Source organism: Puma concolor, chromosome B1 (genome assembly GCF_028749965.1).
Source record: "Puma concolor isolate L17-30 chromosome B1, mPumCon1.1.hap2, whole genome shotgun sequence".
NCBI classification, from domain to species: Eukaryota; Metazoa; Chordata; class Mammalia; order Carnivora; family Felidae; genus Puma; species Puma concolor.
Window position 1 is genome coordinate 21,236,700 of NC_141670.1, and position 22,996 is coordinate 21,259,695.

The following is a 22,996-nucleotide window of genomic DNA, read 5'->3' on the forward strand; positions in this document are numbered from 1 at the left end:
GCTCAGTCGGCTAAGCGGCCGACTTCAGCTCAGGTCACGATCTCGCGGTTTGTGAGTTCGAGCCCCGCGTTGGACTCTGTGCTGACAGCTCAGAGCCTAGAGCCTGTTTCAGATTCTGTGTCTCCCTCTCTCTTTGACTCTCCCCCGTTCATGCTCTGTCTCTTTCTGTCTCAAAAATAAATAAATGTTTAAAAAAAAAAATTAAATGCTACCAAGTCCACCCGCTTGGAGACACAGTGAGGGATGGCTTTTCTATGCTCAGATTCCTTCTCTGTACCCATCACTGCTGCAGGCTCCTCTCGGTCCAGATTTCACATGATTCTATTAGACATGTCTGGAAAGGAAGACATTTCCCTTACGAAAGAATTGCTCTTTAATGTGGTTTTGCTAAGCTTCGTGTAACGAGTGTCATAAATAACATCATAGGAGATGAAAAATAATCTTTAATCTTTCAATTTATTACTGAAAATTTTTATTGATGTATAGTTGACATACAATATTATATTAGTTTCAGCTGCACATCATAGCGATTCAATGTTTATATATATTACAAAGGGATCACCGCAAGAAATCTAGCTGCCATCTGTCACCACATAAAGTTGTTAATGCTTATTAACTATATTCCCTAGGCTGTACATTATATCTTCGTGTCTCATTTATTTTATAGCTGGGAGTTTGTACCTTTTAATCCTCTCCCTTCTTCACCCATTCCCCTACCCCCTTCCCTTCTGGCAACTACCAGATTGTTCTCTGTATCTATGAGTCTTCTTCTGTTTTGTTTTGTTTGTTTATTTTGTTTTATAATATTCTTAAATAGCTTTCCAAGGGGCAAAAGAGCCCCGATTTTCAGAAATTGTTTGCTGGGAGACAAAAAAACACAGCTGCAATCAACTGGTTTGTTCTAAAAGGTATTATCTTGTCACGAGACTGGAATGAGCTATGATTTGTAATTAGTGTATGGTCAGTAGAAAATGATCATTTCTGAGAGGGGAAAGGATACACATTTTGTTTATTGTTATTAACGAGGTGCACTGTTTTCTTCGGCAATACAAAGTGAGGTTTTAGTCTCATAAAGCAATTTTCCCTCTTGAAGTTGCCCTTACAAAACTGTGTGATGGGTGGCTGACTACTGATCCCACCTAACAACTTAACTGAGCTTGAATCATCCTTTGCCAACGCTACTCAGTGATGTCAAGTATCTTGAGACACAGGTGTCTTAAAAAGTGATGCACTTTCCGTGGCCTTGGGTACAGAAATCCGTGAGTGAAAGTAAGGTCTTAGATTTAAAGTGAGTCTCCCCTTGGGACCACCTGACACTAGTAAGGTTCTACACGTGCTTTGGTGACCAACTCATGTGGCGGGAATGATGCACCAGCTCAAGTGGTAACGTCACAGAGGAAGCGGAAGGGGACAGACTCCGGCAAATTGCCAAATGCCATTCTGTCACCTAGCACTGTTTTTCTGCCTGCCCCTCTTTCGTTTGTATTTAAAGCTGCTGAGAGAGGGGCACCTGGGTGCCTCAGTCACTTAAGCAGCCAACTCTTGATTCCACCTCAGGTCATGATCTCACGGTTCTGTGAGTTCAATCCCCACATCAGGTTCTGCTGTCAGCGTGGAGCCTGCTTGGGATTCTGTCTCCCTCTCTCTCTGTGCCTCCCCCGCCCCCACTCTCTGTCTCTCAAAAATAAATTAAAAAACTTAAAAAAAAATAAAGCTGTCGAGAGAACACTGGATTTAAAAAGACTTCCTCTTTTATTTGCAAGACCAAACACAGAAAAAATGTAAAATCTGTTTACTTACTCAGAGAATCTGGGAAATATTTAATTGCTATCCCACTCTGTGGTAGCTTGGATTATGGGGTTGGTGGTGGGGGGACTGTCGAGCAGCGGAGGGCCAGGGAATAGATGGGCTTGCATAGGGCACGCCTCCTGGTGTTTTCACTCAGCCCTGTTCTGTCTTGAAGAGAAAATAGATCAGTGCTCTAATATTACAAGTGATTTCCAAAAGAGCATACATAATATGTGAAAACTAGGATTTACATTTTGAAAGCTTTAGAAAGCGATCTGGTGAGTTTCTTTGTTGGTTTTGGAGAGGGTGAGGAGATAGATGGGAGTGTTGTGGTTAAGGATTTTGCCAAGGTAACAGGTAGTTTGGGATTCCCCCCCCCCACCCCCGCCACGCACGTTTTTAAGTTCCACGTATGAAGACATAGGGCCTCAAATCTTAGTGGGTGGGGTTGTGAGGAGGGATGAAATAATGGTGAGTCACTGGTTAGCGTCAATTAGATAGCAATGCAAAGTTTATAATAAGCTCATAAATATCTGGAATCCCCCAAACCTGCCTGGCTTGGTCGCAAGAAAGACTCGTGAGATTTTTCAGTTACTTCCTGCTCTAATCAGGACGTGTATGTTTTACCAGTGTGTCTTCACCTTCATTCAGGTGAAATGGGATGTGTAGGTATGATTGGGATGCAGAATGAGACAACGTAGATGATTATTTCCATAGCTTCAATCATAAGCCTTCAGTAGTCAGTAAGATCTATCTGGTAATTTGGTTAAAATGTAATTTGAATAGAGCTCTCTCTGCCCCCGTATGTATGTATTTATGTGTTTACTTATAAAAAATTAAGAAGAGGGCAAAACATTCTGGTGTCCAGAGATAAGGTCATAAAAATAAAAATTCTGTAATCTTTTCGTGTTTTAGGGAGAAAAAATGTGGTAGCATATTTAAAGAGACTTGACTTTACCTTTAGTAAAACTCCCCATAGGAAATGATAAGACACATTTTAAAGACTTCTTTCTGCGTTTCTAAAAAACAAATACAGTAATTGGCTTAATGAAGGGAAAAACAGATAAGAATAACATTTAGAATGCCCGTATTTTTCTCTGGGGAGCCACTATTTGGTACTACGAAGAGTTGCAAACATTAATATTTTCAGTTTCCAGGGAAAGTTTGAAACTTATACCAAAAGTTTCAAAGTCTAACTTCTGAGCCCTGAGCCTTTGCCAATATACAACATTTATTTTTGGCTCCGTGTGTGCTTACAGAGTTTCGTTATACCAAACTTTATGTAGCCTTTGATTTTTAGCCAAAAGTTTTGTCCAGCACTCCTAAATGAGCTCCCCCTTCAGACAGGTTAGTGGTCTTTGCATAGGAACTGAAACGTTCGCACCAGTTTGGCTCATGTGAAATAAACATAGAAAACCACTGATGGCAATGGAGAAAATACGCAGGAACCAGGTCTAGGGATTGTGTTACAGGGGCAATGATTCATCAGTAAGGCAGTCAGAGCTCCCAGAGAAAATAATTTCCATTTTACCACTGGACTGGAAGATAGAGATAGAACTAAATTTAAAAATTAAGTTTTAAAATGTTGACGTCTTACATTTGGTAATATTTTAGAAATATCTGTTATCTTAAACTGTATCCTTCCTAGTTCCTAAAATACTTGGGTGGAGGAGATCTTACCAATGAGGGAAAACTCCCCAGGGCTAAACATGAGGATCAGAGGTTACTTGATTATGAAGCCTAATCCCATCTAGTTAATAAAGGACAAAGACATTCCTTACAAGAAAAGGCAAAAATAGTGAAACTCTAATTTTATTTTGTTTTAAATTTGCTGAGTCTGGTGATCAAATTTTTCTAAGGTGAAGCCTGAATGACCCTACACGCCTTGAATTTAATGAATGGTAGGTTGTGGTTATTCATTTATTCAAACACATATCAAGGAATTTGAAAACAAGCAACCATGCTAATTCAGTGTATTATCCAGACAGCGTGGGGCTCAAAATTATTATGCAAGTAATAATTTCAATTTAGAAAAGAAACAGATCTGAGAATGTGTAATCAATGTACTAGAGCTGAGGAGAACCGTATGCAAGCTCCAGCCAATCATTAGTCATCAGTTATCTGCTTATGTGGTAAGTGCCGTGCTAGGCAATGGATATATAAAAATGAAGAATTAAAACTGAGTCACACACAGTCCAGTGAGTGGCTGGATATGAAACACATTATTGTAATATACCATGATGGAGCTATCAACCGGGTACTCTAAGAAGACACGGGGTCAGGGCTTCGTTCAGAGACCTGGGAACGGCTCCATAGTTGAGGCAACTTTTGAGTTAAGTCTTGGAGTATGAGCAGGCACGTTGCTGATAAAGGAGGGGCTGTCATTCCAGGCAAGGGAAGTGCCTGTGCCAACATATGGAACCCTAAGATCACCAGATCTTTAAAAAATGCTTAACGTTTCTGGAGTATAGTTAGCTTATAGGTGAGTACAGGGTGGGAGATGGGGTATGTGGGTAGATTCTCCCATTATTTTCTTGCCTTATTCTTGTCTGTTCATTCAGTTTATAAAATTAGCCTCGATGATCTCTAAGTTTCAAAATTCTACAATCCTATGAAAGGAAAAAAATCTGTTTTTAGTTGGAAGAAAAGAGCTCTTTGGGGTGAACAAGGGTGTGGGATTGTTTCCATGAAAATGAGGATTTGCAGCTGCCTCACACAAGCTACATTAACAGTAAAAAAAATAAAGAGAAAGAGAGAGAGAGAACTTTTTTCTTCTATTATTAGTATGTTTTGACATGTGCCTCTAGCACTATTTGGAAGGAAAATGACAATTTTTCCTCCAATACTAGATATGTTTCTTTTCATTTTCTTTTATTAGACTCCCTCAGCAAAAGGAAAGTTTTTATCCTGGTCTCATTTTTGGATAGAAAGTGTGCATTTTAAAACCAGGCAATCTACCTCTAAGAACCAATTTGTTGTCCATTTATCTATTTATTTAAAAAAATGTTTTAGTGTTTATTTATTTCTGAGACAGAGAGAGACAGAGCATGAGTAGGGAAGGGGGAGAGAGAGAGGGAGACACAGAATCCAAAGCAGGCTCCAGGCTCCTAGCTGTCAGCACTGAGCCCAATGTGGGGCTCGAACTCACAAACTGTGAGATCAGGACCTGAGCCGGAGTCGGTCGCTCAACCAACTGAGCCACCCAAGCGCCCCATCTATTTATTTATTTTAAATTTTATATTTTGAGAGAGAGAGAGAAAGCATGAGCAGCGAAGGGGAGAGAGAGAGACAGAGAGAGACAGAGAGAGAATCCTACTTGGGGCTCGAACTCACGAACCCTGAGCTCATGACCCGAGCCAAAACCAAGAGTCAGATGCTTAACCCACTGAGGCACCCAGGTGCCCCACCAATCTGTTGTCTTTTATAGATAGTTACATATGCAAGAAACTCGGAGTCCAAGTTCTGAGTGGAGCTGCCCTGTAACCAAGTTCTTCTCAGAAACCAAAGTGAACCTCAAGTTATTGGGATGAGAGGAATGGCATGTAAAACTGATGTCCTGCTAATGAGCAAAACAAAAATAAAGAGAAAACGGAAACTGTTCCCCACATAGCACATGATTTCAAAAATGTAGAAGCTGGAAAAATAAAACATGAAGTGGCTTATGAAAGACAAAAACACTTGGGATATTTTTTAACACATTGTACTGAAAATTACTTTGAACACTCACATTCAGGGAGAATGACGGAGTCTGTTGATCATTTAAATAATTAAACTTTAACTCAAAACCACAGAGACTGGAGCTAAACTTTAAACTCTAAAAGCAGACAGCTACTTTTTCAGATGATATTTCTTTAGAGTGTAGTTTTACAAGAGTTAAAATCAGAACGAAACAATTATCTGATTTTTAAAAACTTGGATCTTAGCTAATTTATTTTAGTCTCCAAATTCCTAAAGAGTGCTTGACATGTTTTGCTTCTTCGAGATCAGTAAAGACCACTGGTTGCTCTGACACAAGAAATACCCTTGCACTCTATCTTTAATGGAAAAACAAGCTCTCAGATCAGAAATCTTTGCATTTCCCTGTTCCCTGACTTTCAAAAGCAGCCCGCTACACCTTCATCCATCCAAAGCTTAGCCACCCTTTATGATCAAATTCAAACCATCTTCTCTGTAAAATGTCCACTTGACCATGTCTGCTTGAATAATTGCTTTCCGCTCAGAAATTCTTCAGTAACTATTACCCATCATTTAAGTGGCAGTAAGTCCCATGCTAGCTCTTTTATTATTATCCTGGAATCTGTACTGTTGACTTTCAGTATGAGCAGGTGTTTGTGTCTAGTCTCCTCAACAAGGTCATTGCTCCTTAAAGACAGAGACCTTTTCTTCTCGGTGCTTTTACAGAGTTTGCTCCAGTAAATATTTGGTGATTTGAATAATTGATTAATTCAACAAACATTTACCAGGCAACTACCATGAAATGAACTAACATAGACCCTGTGTCTTTTTCTAGGTTTGTCCTGAAGGCTCGTGGTAAACCCAAATGTAAAAATGTAGAAATCAGTTAAACGTAAAAATCTTCATCCTCTGTAGCTAAGTTGCTTATTTTTATAAGTTAGTGATTTAAGAATTTTTATTTATCAAATAGAAGGAGAAGGAGAAAAAGCGGGGAAAATTTCAATTTTTATAGGCTTAAAAATCTAAATGTTTATATTTTCCATCTCTTCAACAGCATTACTACTGTATGATAGATTTATGTAGCTAATAATGTGATGACAAAGGGAGATACATTATTGCTCTGAACTCATGGCCCAGGGACTCCCCAAAGCTCACATGAACCAAATGTGAGCCTCCGTCTGAAAAAAATCTAGTGATTTATGTGATGTCAATATGTCAATATTCCTAATAGCAAGACGACCTACTCAACAGGTCAGTAGAAACGATAGGTCATGGGAATTTGAGTTAGATCACCTGATTTTAAATCTAGCTATATTATTTAGTTAAGTTACCAAACTTCAATTCTTGGAAAGCTGAGATAATTATTGTGATGATAATTATAATAATGTCTGTCTTCAGAGTGTTGGTATACAAAATAAAGGAGTACTACAAAGTACCATACTTTTGTATACAAAACTGTAAAGTACTTTTGGTTATGATTATAGATGTCATGTTGGCCCATCCACAGTTCATTCAATAAATATTAATTAACATCATGAACCAGTGATCAGTTGTCTTCCCATTACCTATGTTGAAACTCAACTAATCATGGCAATTAAATGGCAATATTACCACATAATTTTTTTATTCCCTTTTAGATGAGTGCTTTTTAAAAGCTGTGTAGAGGGAAGTTCTAGCTTTTCATTTCTGCTATTTTAAGTAGGGTAGTAAGTATTTAATCATGGACTTAGTTTCTGTATAATTGATTTCAAACATCAGGATAAAATATACTGCAAAAAACTCATTATAAACAGAGGACATTTACTATATTTTTAAAAAATAAGAGTGTTTAGGGCCACCGGGTGGCTCAGTCGGTTAAGCCTCTGACTTGTTTCAACTCAAGTCATGATCTCATGGTTTTGTGAGTTTGAGCCCCACGTTGGGCTCTGCACTGAGTGCGCGGAGCCTGCTTGGGATTCTCTCTCTCTTTCCCTCTGTCTATGCCCCTCCTCTGCTCACACTGTCTCTGTCTCAAAATAAATAAACTTTAAAAAAAAATAAGAGTTTTTTTTTTTTAATTTTTTTTTTCAACGTTTATTTATTTTTGGGACAGAGAGAGACAGAGCATGAACGGGGGAGGGGCAGAGAGAGAGGGAGACACAGAATCGGAAACAGGCTCCAGGCTCTGAGCCATCAGCCCAGAGCCCGACGCGGGGCTCGAACTCCCGGACCGCGAGATCGTGACCTGGCTGAAGTCGGACGCTTAACCGACTGCGCCACCCAGGCGCCCCAAAAAATAAGAGTTTTTAAATCTCTGTAAGTTATGGCATAAGAGGTTAAGGTACCCAATCTCTTTTGATTATTAAAAGACATTAAAATTTTTTTTTAATTAAAGGAATTAATTAAATTATTCCTTAATTAAATTAAGAATTTAAAAAAAAAGAATTTTTTTTTATCTGGTAATGACAGGCTAGACACAAAAAAGAACTGAAACTAAACAGTATGCCCAAGTTGGTAAATTTATTTCTCGCCAGAGTGGAAATTAGAAATTCTGAAACTACACACTACAGGGTTGAACAAATAAGCAAATAAATTGCAGATAGTGGGAGCCTATATTTCTCACTGTCAAATAAGAAGTTAAAAAAAGTAAGAAGAGAAATTAAAATGAACCCTGTGGTTCTGGATTTGAGTCAGAGATATCAGTATGAATTCATGTTTATTTTAATATATATGCAAATAGAACTAAAAGTAGTTTTAGATATGTGTGTATATGTAAATTAGTACACATACATATATTGGCTCAGCAACTGTAACACCCTAATAGCAATAAGCACACTCAGTCCCAAGATTTTGGTTTCTAAATATCATTCTTCAATAAAACAAAGCAGCGTTCCTTAGAGAAATGGTTTACTCTAGGGCTGGTACAAGAAAAAACACAAGATGAGCCCGGACCATCTCATAGTGCCAGAGAGTAAGGAAATGCTAAGGAAGAAGGACCAAGAGGAAAAGGAAAAGAAGGAAAAGAAGAGGAAAAAGAGAAGGGGACAAATCAAAGGACATAGGAACCTACCTGAAAGAATTCTCTAAGGACAAAGCTGGAATGCTTTGAACAAATAAAGACAGTATTGGGTTATAAAATGTATTGATTAATTCATCTGGTATAAATGATTAAATATATAAATGAATGAATAAATGAGAAGGGACAAATCTTCCTTACATAGGAATGCCAAATAATATATGTAGCTATTCCTCTCTCTAGAAGGTAGAGCTTAATTCCCCTACCTTTGAATGTGGGATGGATTTATTAACTTATTACCAAAAAATAAAGAATGGAAAGGGGAAAATAGTAACTTTATGGAAGAGAAACTTGGTAGACATCTCAACCAAGTGGTCAAGGTTAAACTCACCATGTGGATATAACCCATCTCCTGATAATGATTTGAACAGAACAGTGCCTCACCTATGTGCTATTTTTACCAAAAACCTATAACCCCAGTGTGATCATGAAAAAAAAAAAAAAACAAAACAAAGCAAAAACCCCAAAACGTGGGACTACCCTAAAATGAGATAAAGTCTACAAAATATCTGACTTACCCTCTTCAGAAGTGTCAAGGTCATGAAAAACAAGGAAAAAATGTTATAGACTAGAGGAGAGTTTAAGGAGATGTGACAAATGCAATTTGGTTTCTTGAAACAGGAAAAAAAGACATTTTGTTTTAAAAAAGTGAAATCGAAATAAAGTCTGTAGTTTAGATAATAGCATTATTTCTTCAAATGTACATTGTTACATAATTTGTTAACATTAGGAGAAACTGGGGGCACCTGGGTAGAAGGTTACCTTTCAACATCGTCTTGATCACTGGCCTAGCATAGCTCTCCAAGTGCTCTCCAAGTGCAGTTCTGTTATGCATGCCTGGTTGGAGCCAAAGTAATTTGCTCCTGATCACTGCTGCTGGGACCACAGATACACAGTGGCCCTTTCAACTGCCACCAGGGCCAGCACAACTATCACACTGAATTTTTTTTAAGTTTATTTATTTTGAGAGGGGTAGGGCAGGGTAGAGAGAGAGAGAATCCCAGGCAGGCTCCGTGCTGTCAGTGTGGAGCCTGACTCAGGGCTTGAACTCATGAACCATGAGATCATGCCCTGAGCCGAAACCAAGAGTTGGCCACTTAACTGACTGAGCCACCCAGGTGGCCCAAACGTTTTTTTAAAAATTGAGATATAATGGACATATAACATTGTGTAAGTTTAATGTATGCAATATGCTCATTTGACTCGTCTCTATATTTTAACAGAATTACCACGGTAGCCTTAGCTAAAACCTCTGTCACATTAATTATCATTTCTTTGTGGTGAGAACAATTAAGATCTAGTCTCTTATGGGGCACCTGGGTGACTCAGTCAGTTAAGTGTCTGATCAGGTCATGATCTCATGGTTCATGAGTTCGAGCCCTGCATTGGGCTCCTGCTACAGCTCAGACAGAGCCTGGAGCCTGTTTCAGATTCTGTGTCTCCCTCTCTCTCTGCCCCTGCCCGCTTGCACTCAGTCTCTCTCTCTCTCAAAAAAACATTAAAAAAATTTTAAGATCTAGTCTCTTAGCAGCTTTGAAGTTTCTAATAACAGTATTGTTGACTCTAACACTTTGTCCTGCTGAAATTGGCGGGCATGTAAAAATCAGGCCTAGAGCATACACCTGGATTTCCGGGGCCCTCTTGGTTCTTCTCGGTTTCTCAGGAAACAGAGAACAAGAATCTGTGCATTGTGGCTTTTTCATTCCCCAGTACAGAGCTCTGTGGTTGCCTTCCCACAAGGTAGAAGGAAGAGCAGAGCAAACACACACTTTGTCAGATAGTCCCCTCTGCTGTGTGCATGGGCCGGGGGGGGGGGGGGCAACCCCAAGGGGACTCCAAGTGTTGCTGAGGCGCCTTTCCATTGGCAGCTCTGTGCCTGTGCTTTCCCCATCCCGGTAATCCAGGCTACGAGGCCCGTGTTCTTTTATATCAGCTTTTCCCTAGGATCGCAATGGCTCTGGCTCACACAAGTCTTCTGAGTCCCCAGAGACAAGGCCTTTGCACCCTTCACCAAGAGCACTCTGGACAGCACCGGGTGACACTGAATGACGTCGGATCGTTTGTTCACGCGGTGATCCTTTCACGATCTTACTGTACAGTTTCACTTTGTCAGCTATACCCTTCAAAGTGTGTCAATGTTCTTACAAAACGACTGCTTAGAGCTCCTCCAAAAATAATTTTTTATTTCAAATCATAGGACGTGGAAATAATTCAGATTGCCTTAATTGAATACATTGCAACCATTAAAAATCCTTTTGTATAATAGCTTCACTGAGGTATAATTGACACGCACTGCTCCCATGTTTCAAATATACAATTTGATAGATTTTCATATACGTGAAACCACCACAATCAAGATACTGAATTACCACCAAAAATTGCCTGTGCCCTTTGCGATCCTTCTCTCCTCTCTCCACACTTTCCAAATAATCTCCTCCTCCCAACCCCCAGGCAACCATTGATCTGCTTTCTGTCATTATAAATTAGTTTGTATTTCCTAGAATTTTTTTTATAAATAGAATTATACAGTATGTCTGTGTGTGGACGGGGGTTGGGGTGGATGTCTGGCTTCTTTTATTCAGCCTAAGTATTTGACATTTGTCTATGTTGTGCGAGTTAATAGCTCTATTGTTTTCCAGTCGCTAAGGATTATTCATTATATGGAGATGCCAGAACTTATATATCCAATTACCTGGTAATGAACATTTGCGTTGTTTCGAGTTTGGGAATATCACAAAGAAGTGCGCTGTGAGCATTTTCATGTACGCGTCTTTGTGTGGACACACACTTTTGTTTCTTTTGGTTAAATACCTACGAATGGAGTGCCTGACAGAGTATGTATGTGTTTAACTATTTGAGCCACTGCCAAACTGTTTTCCAAAGTGTTTTCACCATTTCTCCTTCTCCCCAGCCACAGACGAGAGTTCCAGTTGTTCAACAACTTTGCCGACACGCGGTAGAATTAATCTTTAAAATTGTAGCCATTCTTAAAGGTGTGAGGTGGTGTCTCATTATGGCTTAACTTGCATTTCTCTGTTGACTGATCACGTTGAGCATATTGTCATGTGCTTATTTGCCTTCCAAAGGTTCTGTGGTGAAACTGCTTAAGTTTTTTGCCCATTTTTAATTTTTAAATTTTTTCTAGCTTTATTAAAATATAATTGACACCTAACGTTGTGTGAGTTTAAGGTGTATGCCATGTGATGATTTGATACACGGGCATACTGTGAAGTGTTTATTTACCACAATGAGGCTAGTTAATACATTCTTCGAGTCACGTAATTACCATTTTATTGTGTCGTTACGGTGAGAACATTAAAAGGCTACTCTCACAGCAACTTTCAATTATACAATACAGTATTGTTTACTTAGACCCCTGCCTCCCAACTTAGAACTGAAAGTTTGTACCCTTTTTTATTAAAAAAAATTTTTTTAATGTTTTATTTTTGAGAGAGAGAGAGAGAAAGAGACAGAGTGCAAGCTGGGGAGGAACACAGAGAGAGGGAGACACGGAATCCAAAGCAGGCTCCAGGCTCTGAGCTGTCAGCACAGAGCCTGACGCGGGGCTCGAACTCACAAACCATGGGATCATGACCTGACCCAAAGTCAGAAGCTCAACCGACTGAGCCACCCAGGTGCCCCTGTACTCTTTTTTATTTATTTATTTATTTTTTGACAGAGAGAGAGGGAGAGTGCATGCACATGGGGAAGGGTCAGGAAGAGAGGGAGAGAGAGAATCCCAAGCAGGCTCCAGGCTGTCATTGCAGAGCCCAATGTGGGGCTCGATTGCACAAACCATGAGATCCTGACCTGAGCCGAAATCAAGAGTCTGATGCTTAACTGACTGAGCCACCCAAGTGCCCCTGAAAATTTGTACTCTTTGACCAACATCTCCCCATTTCCCTTACCCCCCAGCCCCTGGCAATCACCATCCTACTCTCTGTTTTGATGAGTTCCATGTTTTTACATCACACGGTATTTGTCTTCCTCTGTCTGACTTATTTCACTGAGCATAATGCCCTCAAGGTCCATCCATGTTGTCACAAATGGCAGGATTGCCTTCCTTTTTTGTGGCTGAATAATGTTCCATTGCATATTTATATATACATATATATATATAAATATATAATATTATATATATTCATAATATATAATATATTCACATTCATATTCATATATTTGTATCCATATTCATATATATTTATAATATAAACTTATATATTTATATATTTAATATATAATATATAATTTTATGTATATTCACCTGTTGATGGACACTTTAGTTGTTTCTGTGTTTTATTTGCCTCATTTTAAAAAAAGCATGGTTTATTTTCATATTACTGAGTTATGAGAGTGCTTTACATACAAGTTCTGGATGCAAGTTAGGTATGTGACATGTAAACATTTCTTTCAGTCAATGGCTTGCCTTTTCATTCTCTTAAGATGTCTTTCAAAGCAGAAGTTTCTTGATTTTGAGAAAGCCCAATTTATGATTTTTTTTAATGGATTGTGTGTTTTGCTGTTATATGTAAGAAAACTTCGCTGAGCCCAAAGATTTTCTCCTATGTTTTCTTTTTGAAGCTTTATAGTTTTAGGTTTTATATTTAGGTCTATGATTCATTGTGAGTTGAATGGTGTGAAGTAGGACCACACATTTGTTTTATTTGTTTTTGTTTTTGGGTTTTTGTGGGTGTTTTTGCACATGGATATCCAATTTTCCTAGCACCTTTTGTTGAAAAGACTATTCTTTCTCCACTGAATTGCTTTCGTACTTTTGTTGGAAGTTAATTGAGCATGTATATGTGGGTTTATTTCTGGACTCTGAATTTTGTTTACTCTATTTGTCTTTTCTTAAGCCAATACCACCACATTGTCTTGATTACTATAGTTTCATGATTTTCAAGTTTAGATACTGTGAGTCCTCCAAATTCGTCCTTAGTTTTGACAGTGCTAGGTCTTTTGCATTTGATCTATAAACTCAGTTTTTCAATTATACAAAAACAACCTACTGGAATTTTTGTTAACTTGCTGGAATTTTGACTGTGATTGCACTGAATCTTTAAATAAATTTGGGAACAACATAGTAATAATATTGAGTGCTCCAAAACACGAAGACTGTATTATTCTCCATTTATTTAGGTCTTCCTTAATTTCTCTCAGCAAGGTTTGCACTTTGCAGAGTTAGGGGTTATACTTTTTGTTTATTTATTTATTTATTTTTGGTTAGATTTATCCTTATTTCACATTTTTTAATTTTATTGTAAATGGCATTATTTTTAATTTGCAACTATTAGTTGTTGGCATATAGAAATATAATTAGTTTTTGTAGTGACCTTGCATCCTGTAAGCTTGTTAGTTCTAATAGCTTTTTTGTAGATTCCATGGATTTTTCTGTGTATAGAATCGTGTTGGTAGCAAATAGAGACAGACTTACTTCTTCCTTTTCAATCTTTAATTTCTTGTCCTTGCCTTATTGCACTGGCTGGGACCTCTAGTACAGTGCTGAGTAACAGTGGTGAGAGTGGACATCCTTGACTTCTTCTGACCATAAGGAGAAAATTTCTGCTTTCATCACTGAGTATGATGTTAGCTGTAGTTTTTCTGTAAATGCTCTTTACCACGTAGAAGTTCCCTTCTGTTCTTAGTTTGGTAAGAGTATTGTTCTATTAATCAGAGATGGATGCCAGATTTTGCCAAATGATTTTTCTTCACCTGGGGAGGCTGGGGAGTTGATTTTTGATTGTTAAATCAACCTAATTACCCGGTATAAACAAGGGTTTTTAAAACAGAGAAATGTATCAAATTGGATTTGAGTTTAATTTACTTGACTACTTAGTGATAGTAGCACAGTTTATTAACACATGAAAGATTAGTTGTTTTTCTAGTGATGATTACTTTCAGTAAGTCTCAAAAATTATTGATTTTTTAGAGCGAAATAATCTTAAGACATAAAATTTGGAATGATAATTGGCTTGCCAAGGTTAAATGCAATGTGTTCTTTGCTTCAGTCTTCTTAGAAATGAGAAAATATCTGAAGTGCCTACTTTTCGTGAGCTTTTAGGCATTTCCAACCACATAAGTTTTCAGTGTAGGGCAAAGTATTTTCTGTGGTTCTACCTGTTTACACAATTCTCTTTCTCCCACTCTATTTTGTGAGAACATTGGCTGGGAACTAGTGTAAATCAACTCCCCTTTGGAGGCATTTTCCCCAAAGGAGGTGGCAGGAACACTGCTTTGGGTGACCCTGGTAGTCCACAGTGGGGACATAAAAGGATAGAGCAGTAACACCACCCATTAGCTACTGCTTCCCGAGAGATGTACAGGAAATGTTCATGATCAAATTTCAGTTGAAACTCAGGGCAGGAAATGACTATTCTCATCAAAGGGGAATTAAAAGATTCCCTCAGGCCTCAGGAGGCAGTGAGGAGGATTGTAGTACTGAGCAAGTTGCCAAAGTGAGAAGTCAGATAATGAGCTCTTGAGTTGGAGAGACAGAGCCAATCAGCCATCAGCCATTTTATTAAGCAGTAAATCAGGAGAAGTAGACTGGAAGGAATCCAAGCACTCAGAAGAAATGGAATGATCAAGACGTCAAGGACATTAAGCAAGCACATAAGCAAAGACTAGGAATTTTTGCAAACAGTGTCTATTAGTATAGGATCTAGGGACTGGGAGACCGGGTTCTGAGCTATGTCTCCTTTCATTTTCTTTTTAAGCCTCGATCAGTTTTCTTATCTGCATTATGATAAGGTGAGGTACAAAATGCTACCTAACCCTAAGTGACTTCTAAAGTCAGATTCTGTTCAGTGAAAAGGTGCTTCGAGTTGTTGAAGACTTAACTGGTTGGTATATGGTGAGAGTCCAAACTAGAGAGTGCTGACTGGTTCAGTAGGTTACAGAAACTGAACTTGGAATTCTCAAGGCAATCTTGGTGGAAAGGCACAGAGAAGCGCATGTTAGCAGAGAAACTCCCGAGAGGAGGAGGACCGGGTGAAGGGCCAGTGAGAAACTCCCCATGTTGAGTGTAACAGCACTTCAAGAGCAGGAATGACAAATGTTTTACATGAAAATTTTATAGATTTCCCCCATATATTGCACAGGTATGCAAAACTGGAACTTTCTTCATTTCTTTATAATTAAACTATAGTCCCCCCGCCTTCTTTTTAAGTTTATTTGTTTTGAGAGAGAGAGACCATGAGCATTGGGTGGGGAAGGAGTGGGGATCAGGGAGGAGAGGGGGATCTGGGGGTTTTGGGGAGGGGCAGAGAGAAAGGAAGAGAGAGAGAATCCCAAGCAGACTCCACGATGTCAGCTCAGAGCCCTATGCAGGGCTCTACCTCACAAACCATGAGATCATGACCTGAGCTGAAATCGAGAGTCAGACCTTGACGATCGAGCCACCCAGGCAACCCGTTGAGTCCCCCTTCTAATGGGCAGTGACAAGAGTAATCTTGATTCAAGGTTAGCACAGATACTTGAGGTTTCAAACTCTGTAGATTATGGCTGCCTTTTCAATCATTCTCATTCTCCCTCAACCCCCTCCTCCTTTCTGCCCAGGAGGTGACATAAGTCCCAGAAACTAGGGAATTTAACTATCATCCAGGTCAGGGGAAGAGAGTGCCTGGTACTCCATCATCCTGTGTCAATCTCTGGAGGCCGCTGAGATGTGACTAATCCCGCTAGCCTCTGGATGTGTGCCCTGTTGCATGTGCCGAAGGAAACAGTGTCCTCCCCGTCACACCTCTGATTATCTGCTCACTGCAGGTCACACTGGGTCCTGATAACTGGGGCATGGATTCTAGTTCCCTCCATGTCCCCTGGTCTGGGTGCCATCAGCATCCCCCTGTCAGGACCACAGTAACTTTCTGCTGCTTTTCCTGTATCACCCTGAGGATGCATGAGGTGGTCCTGGAACCAGATGTCTGGGCATATCTCTCAGATTTTCATGGCACCAAGATGGGTGCAGGGTTCCTTGGAGTGGCTGACAGCCTTCCCGGGCTAGGCTCTGAGAAGGAAGGCCTGGGTGCTCTCCTGCTTTGGGTCCCCTAACCCTATCCTGGATTTCCAGTTGCCTTCCGTACCTAGACTCAGCCTAGGCCAGGAGGAGGGCCAGGGGCCAGAGACACTTACAAACTCCCTCTCTTCTCTCTTGCTTTCTCTCCTCTTTGAAGTTCTTTCCTCCAGCCAAGAAGAGTCTTTTCATCCTCTTCTTGTGTGGCTGCAAATGGGCTCTTCATCTTTCTTGTTTGTTTGTTGTTTGAGAATAAATGCGGTATCTTCTTCCTTCAGACTTTGACTCTTGATAATTAAAGCTGAAGTTTTGGAGTTCAGAAAAAAAAATTTTTTTTTTAGGTTTGTGGCTCTCAGCCCAACTTTCTGCCCCTCAAAGACTTTTCAGTTCTAGTTTATATCTGACCTCTTAAGTGTAAATCAAAGATGTTATAGTTCGCTTGAGTAGTGGGTGGGAAGATAATGTAAAAGGAAACGCAAGGAGAAAGAACTTCAATTACTATTTCAAATATTACTCACGACACTAACATGCGTTTTCAGATTGGTAGTACTGTTGGGTGACGTGGCATAAGTAACCAAAAAAATCCTTAAAAATTATCAGTATTATATATATATATATATATATATGGGTGTGTGTGTGTGTATATATATATATATATATATTTGATTTGGTTGTTTCAGGTAGAAATACAGAAAAAAAGATGAGGTGTAAGTCTAACATGACATACCATGGAAGAGAGGCAACGCGATTCCAGAGCTTGTGTTGACTTTCCTTCTCATCTAAACATCTGCATAAATTTTGATTTTCATGAGGTATGGCCTGTGGATGCCAGCTACTTTTATCTCTGAGAGTGAGTATAACCCCGCTGACATCTGGGTTAAAGAGGAAATGGTCAATACATGTCAGTTAATTGTAGTAGTAGTAAAAGTTGAAACTGTGGTGGTAGGCATGTTCTTGAACAAGCAGACAATTTTACCAACCATCTGGGGAAAGAACATGAGACAAGACTAGCACAGGGGGCATCCCATTAGCAACACTTGTTTAGAGCCCTAAGTGAGAGAAACTGAGACTGATATCCTAACCCACCTTGTATCTTCTCTACATCATTATCTATAATATAAAATGGTGCTCCACCAGACCTCAAAATGGTAATCGGTCAATGTCTGGTTGCTGACCTTGCAAGCAGATGATGTCTCTGGAGCATCTGTTTACTTGAGATGCTATAATTGAGGACTTTTGGTTTATCTGAAAGAGGATGGGATAAGTGTATTAGTCAGGGTTCTCCTGAGAAATAGAACCAATAGGAGATATATACTAGGTATATATACAGGAGGGGTTATAGGAAATATATAGATGTATATCTTATAATCATATTATCCTATGTATATTCTATATATCTATATTGTATCTATAAATCTATATCTTTACCTATACCTATCTACTCTTTGTATTTAAGTCTAGTGCTAAATATTTATTTTAAGGAATTGGCTTCTGTGATGGTTGCACTGGCAAGGTCAAAATCCGCAGGGCACCCTGGCAGGCTGTAAATTCCAGCAGGAGTTGACGTTGCTGCATTCGAGTCCAAAGGCAGTCTGGAGGCAGAATCCGTTCCTCTTTGGGGACACTAGTCTTTTCTCCTGAGGCCTTCAACTGATTGGATGAAGCCCGCCCACGTTATCTGCTTTAATCAAAGACTACTGATTTCAATGTTAATAACATCTAAAATACCTTCACGGCAACATCTACACTGGTTTTTGACCCCAAAACTGGGCACCTTAGCCTCGTGAACACACAAAATTAACGGCCAAAATTAGGAGTTTTGCTGTTATCTTCTTTAGAGACAAGGACAGTGGAGAGCATAACTGCCTAGTGGTTGCTCCCTGTCTGGTTTGAGCGCCAGTGTAAAGATGGGCGAGCCCCAAACTAAAGGAGTTTCATGAGAAATTCGGTGGACTCTGGGCTCAAGCAGAGCTGCTTTGCTGCTCAGAAAAGTGTGACCCAGCGCTGAGGAGAGAGGTGCCCTCTCTACCCTCTGTGGGAAACCTAGCATGGCTCTGAGCCGTGAAAACGGTCAGCCTGGAAGTGCCAGGAAACAACTCTCTTGGCGTGGATGTTAATCTCCTTACTGAAGGCTTCAAGAGCAGTGGACGAGGTACCCTCAGCTGGGGTTTTCATGACAGAGCCTGGAGACGAGCTTGAGGAGAACAGGTGTTCCTGGACATACCTGAGCAAGCCTCTAGGAATGCCTTCACATGCCTGAGGGGAACATTCTGGAGACAGGAATTTCTGTTGAGCAAGTGGAGACAACAAGCCACTAGAAGTCAAATCCACAGGCTAGGAAGACCCAGAGACTCCTTGGTTATACTCTTATTACTTTATAGACTGTGAATTCAATTAGTCTCAGCACAAATTCTGAAGATTTCATAAGGATTCTTACAGGTATTGTCATTTATATCTACCTACAGACTGTTTGAAGTCTACCTAATTATTAAAGATTAGACTGTGGCTCAGGCTGAGCAAAACCAGCTCCGTTCAGGGTATACTGTGTAGAAATATAAATGAGTGTGTTAACCTTGCACAAAATCTGGGTTTTGGTCAGATTGATAGAGTCGTCTGAAGGTCAGCTGACTTAGTTTAATTGATTTAAAATAGTAACCTAGCTAGTTTGGTGAACTAGAGCATAAGATACGAGGGGCACCTGGGTGGCTCAGTTGGTTAATGTCCGACTCTTGATTTCAGCTGGGGTCATGATCTCTTGGGTCTGGGTTCAAGCTCCGTGCCAGGCTCTGCCCTGTCAGTGAGGAGCCTGCCTGGGATTCTCTGGCTCCCTCTCTCTCTCTCTCTCTCTCCCTCTCAAAATAATTAAATAAAATGTTAAAAAAATAGCATAAGATATGGGGTAAGATAATTATGAATTCAAATCATGGTACCACTTTGATGCCTTTATGACTTGGATTCGTTGTTTAATGTTTAAGTTTTGCTTCTTCCTCTCCTCACAGGGCTGTTATGAGCTCTTACATATAGAAAGGACTCAATAAAGAGTAGTTGCTAATCTTATTACTATTTCATCTATTACCGATTCCATTTTTCCCCTTAAATGGTAGCTGACATCTATGAAAGTAACTGTGAAGTCTCTACCGTGGTTCTTAACCTGGCTGGGCCTTTGGAACCAGGGGGCATTTGTGGATGCTATGGGGAAGTGACTATTTTTTTTTTTAACGTTTATTTATTATTGAGAGACAGAGAGAGAGACAGACGTGAGTAGGGGAGGGGCAGAGAGAGAGGGAGACACAGAATCTGAAGCAGGCTCCAGGCTCTGAGCTGTCAGCACAGAGCCCGACGTGGAGCTCGATCTCATGAACCGCAAGATCATGACCTGAGCTGAAGTCGGCCGCCCAACAGACTGAGCCACCCAGGTACCCTGTGACTATTTTCTCTTGTCACAGTGACTGGGGACTTCTTCTGGCATTTAGTGTCCAGAGATCAAGGACAGTAAATATCCTGCAATTTGTGGGTCAGTCTTGCACTCTGCATTAATTTTCCCACCCCAAAAACCATTAATGAGAAATGCACCGTGCCTCTCAACACAGCGACATAAAGAAAAACTAAATTAATCAAAAATAATTAACACAAAGCACTTGCTGTGATTATTGGGTTTAGAGTTTCCAATGATAGATGAAAGTTGTTGGTTTGTTGTTTTTTTTTTCTTTTTTAAGCTGAAAAAGATTAAAATAAAGTGATTTTCCTGGGTAGTGCCTCCCATTATGTCACGGGAGAAACAATTTGAGGAAAGGATTCATCTCAGCTGCATTGTATACACTTCACTACAATCTGGTTTGTAGGAAGTGACCCTTTCAGCACAGTGAACACTGTGCGTGCATGCGTGTGTGTGTGTGTGTGTGTGTGTGTGTGCATGCATTTTTATAGCTTTTGTTTAGAGAGGTAAATTTATGTTGGAGGATTGTTCACTCTCCACAGTATTCTAACTAAAACTTTGATACTAATTTTTTTTTCAGAAAAGTACACTTTGTTGCTCGAAGGAGTAAAGGTAAGACCTTGACTTATAAATAACCTACATGACTTTAAAACAACCTGCACTTTTATGTATTCCAATATGATGACCCCAGTTTGCAGACTCTGAACTTCTACTTATCAACTGGTGAATACACATTCAGAGGTATCTCCTGCTGATGTACTGGCCAGTCAACATACCCTTTACTTATTTGTTTAAAAGAATTTTTTTTAATGTTTATTTATTTTTGAGAGACAGAGAGAGAGAGAGAGTGAGAGAGAGAGAACGAGCTGGGGAAGAGCAGAGAGAGGGAGACAGAATCCAAAGCAGGCTCCAGGCTCTGAGCTGTCAGCACAGAACCTGACGCGGGGCTCGAACCCACAAACTGTGAGATCATGACCTGTGCCAAAGTCGGACACTTGACTGACTGAGCCACCCAGGGGCCCTTCAACACAGTACTTTAAACTAAGCTGCTTTCATGTTTGTTTGTTTGTTTGTTTGTCTTCAGAAATGTTCATAAAACTCTGAATTGATTGCTTTATTATATTTTGTCATTGTTTTAAATAATTAGTAACAGAAAAGCGATCCTAGCCATATGACAATTGTAGCCGCTGCAAATAATTAGCTGTGACCAGGGGTTTAGCTTCAGTTGTAAGCAAGTACTTTTGAACTAAGTCTGTCAGGTATGTATTAACTTCCGAGGGAAATTTAAAGAAGTGTACAAACTACTAGAAATGAATTGTGGAAGCTCATTGCTGATAATTGAAGTGTACTCATGTTGGCAGTTGAACAATCTTGAAAATGAGGGGTTGGGAATTAACACTGCAAACACTCCAGAGATCCTAAGGCGCAGGAAAGCTCGCAGCCCACCGACAGTGATAAGAATTGCAGCGGCTTCCTCTTCCAAAGCCCAAGGGCATCAGGTGTTCAATTTTCACTCAATAAATATTTTAATGCAGTCAATGAGTGCTGTCGCTTTCTCCTGCTGGATCCTAAGCAATTTGTTGTTCTAGCCAGCGTCTCCTCCTGACATTAAAACAAATTGCTTTGTTTCATGTCAATAACACCTCAAGTACCCTAAGCAAATTGAGACATGAAACTACTTTAGAAAAGTATATTTTGGTGTTTCGGGTATGCATTATGTATCTTGCAAAGAGACAAATAGTATCAAGTTAACACCGCTAGTGGGAATTTTGTGATATTTTTAGGCTTTCTAGTAATGGAAGCTCTATTGTTAGTCTGTTGAGTCTACTGTCCTCCCTTGGTTTTCAGGGCTCCTGGACATACAAAGGTGGGTCATTGAATATAAGATCATGGGGAATCATTGTTGAGCTACGCCTACCACTCCCTCCTCTCTTTTGCTCTTTAATTCAAAGCTTTTAGAGATTAATTTTTTTAATGTTTATTTATTTTTGAGAAAGAGGGAGAGAGTGAGTGGGGGAGGGACAGAGAGAGAGAGGGAGACACAGAATCTGAAGCAAGCTCCAGGCTCTGAGCCGCCAGCACAGAACCCAACATGGGGCTCGAACTCACAAACCCTGAGATCATGACCTGAGCTGAAGTCAGATGCTTAAACGACTAAGCCACCCAGATGCCCCGACAAAACTTTTAGAGCTTAAACAATGCTTTCAAAGCTGGACCAGGGTAATGATATTGTCCGTTAATATAGAATAAGATCAGTTTTTCTCAATTTTCAAAAAAGACATTAACAGAATTATCTCTATTTCCCCCCTACACATTTTCTTAAAGTCTTTTCTGTTTACTGTTCTCAAGTCCAAAATGAATAAACAATTGCGTAAGATTCAGGAGCAGCCCATGAAATGGATCATTGATTGACACATTATTGCAATTGAGATACTATATTCTACATATGACTGCAAAAACAGCCACATGGTTATGTTTATGTAACCTTATATCCTGGTAGAATATTGCCTCATAGTTTGCAAGACCATAGAATCTCTAGATATCCTTTAACCTAGCAAGCTAAGCAGGGAAGAGTTGAGATGATTGATCCTCAAGAGAGATGTCACCACCGCTGGCACCCCTGTTGCTCAAGGCTGCCAGCCACTACTATTCCAAGGCTTGTGGAAATGCCCCCTTGTGCCTCTAAGGTGGAGGGAGGTGTGTTTCTAAAATGCACAGTCAAGCCAATCACTTTGCATTTTAATGTAGACATAATGTTATAAATAGAAGTTCAATACAATGTAAAGAGTAGCACAATTAATAGCACTGTTTGCATCACCTCCTAAGGAATGGCCTGGAAATCGAGTCATTATTTGTGAAGACTGAGCACTAACCAACCTGCTTCCAACGTGACTCCTGGGCTAGAATTCATTCATAAATTAGCGATTATCCAAGGCGACTCACTGCAAAATGGTAGAATGACTAGGGACAGAACCCTGACAATAAACTTGATCTGTTCTACCTGAAAATAATGAGATCCTACTCTATGCTG

General features: G+C 39.8%; 1 protein-coding gene across 1 annotated transcript in view; it reads left to right on the top strand.

Moving 5' to 3' along the window:
• Positions 1 to 17,248: 17,248 nt before the first annotated feature.
• Positions 17,249 to 22,996, top strand: part of MTMR7 (myotubularin related protein 7) — a 125,924-nt gene continuing 120,176 nt past the window's right edge. Inside the window, exons 1-2 of the mRNA XM_086702854.1 lie at positions 17,249 to 17,379; positions 20,546 to 20,577. Of these exons, the coding sequence (XP_086558980.1) occupies positions 17,337 to 17,379; positions 20,546 to 20,577 (75 nt within the window). The 5' untranslated portion in view covers positions 17,249 to 17,336. The remainder of the gene's footprint in view (positions 17,380 to 20,545; positions 20,578 to 22,996) is intronic.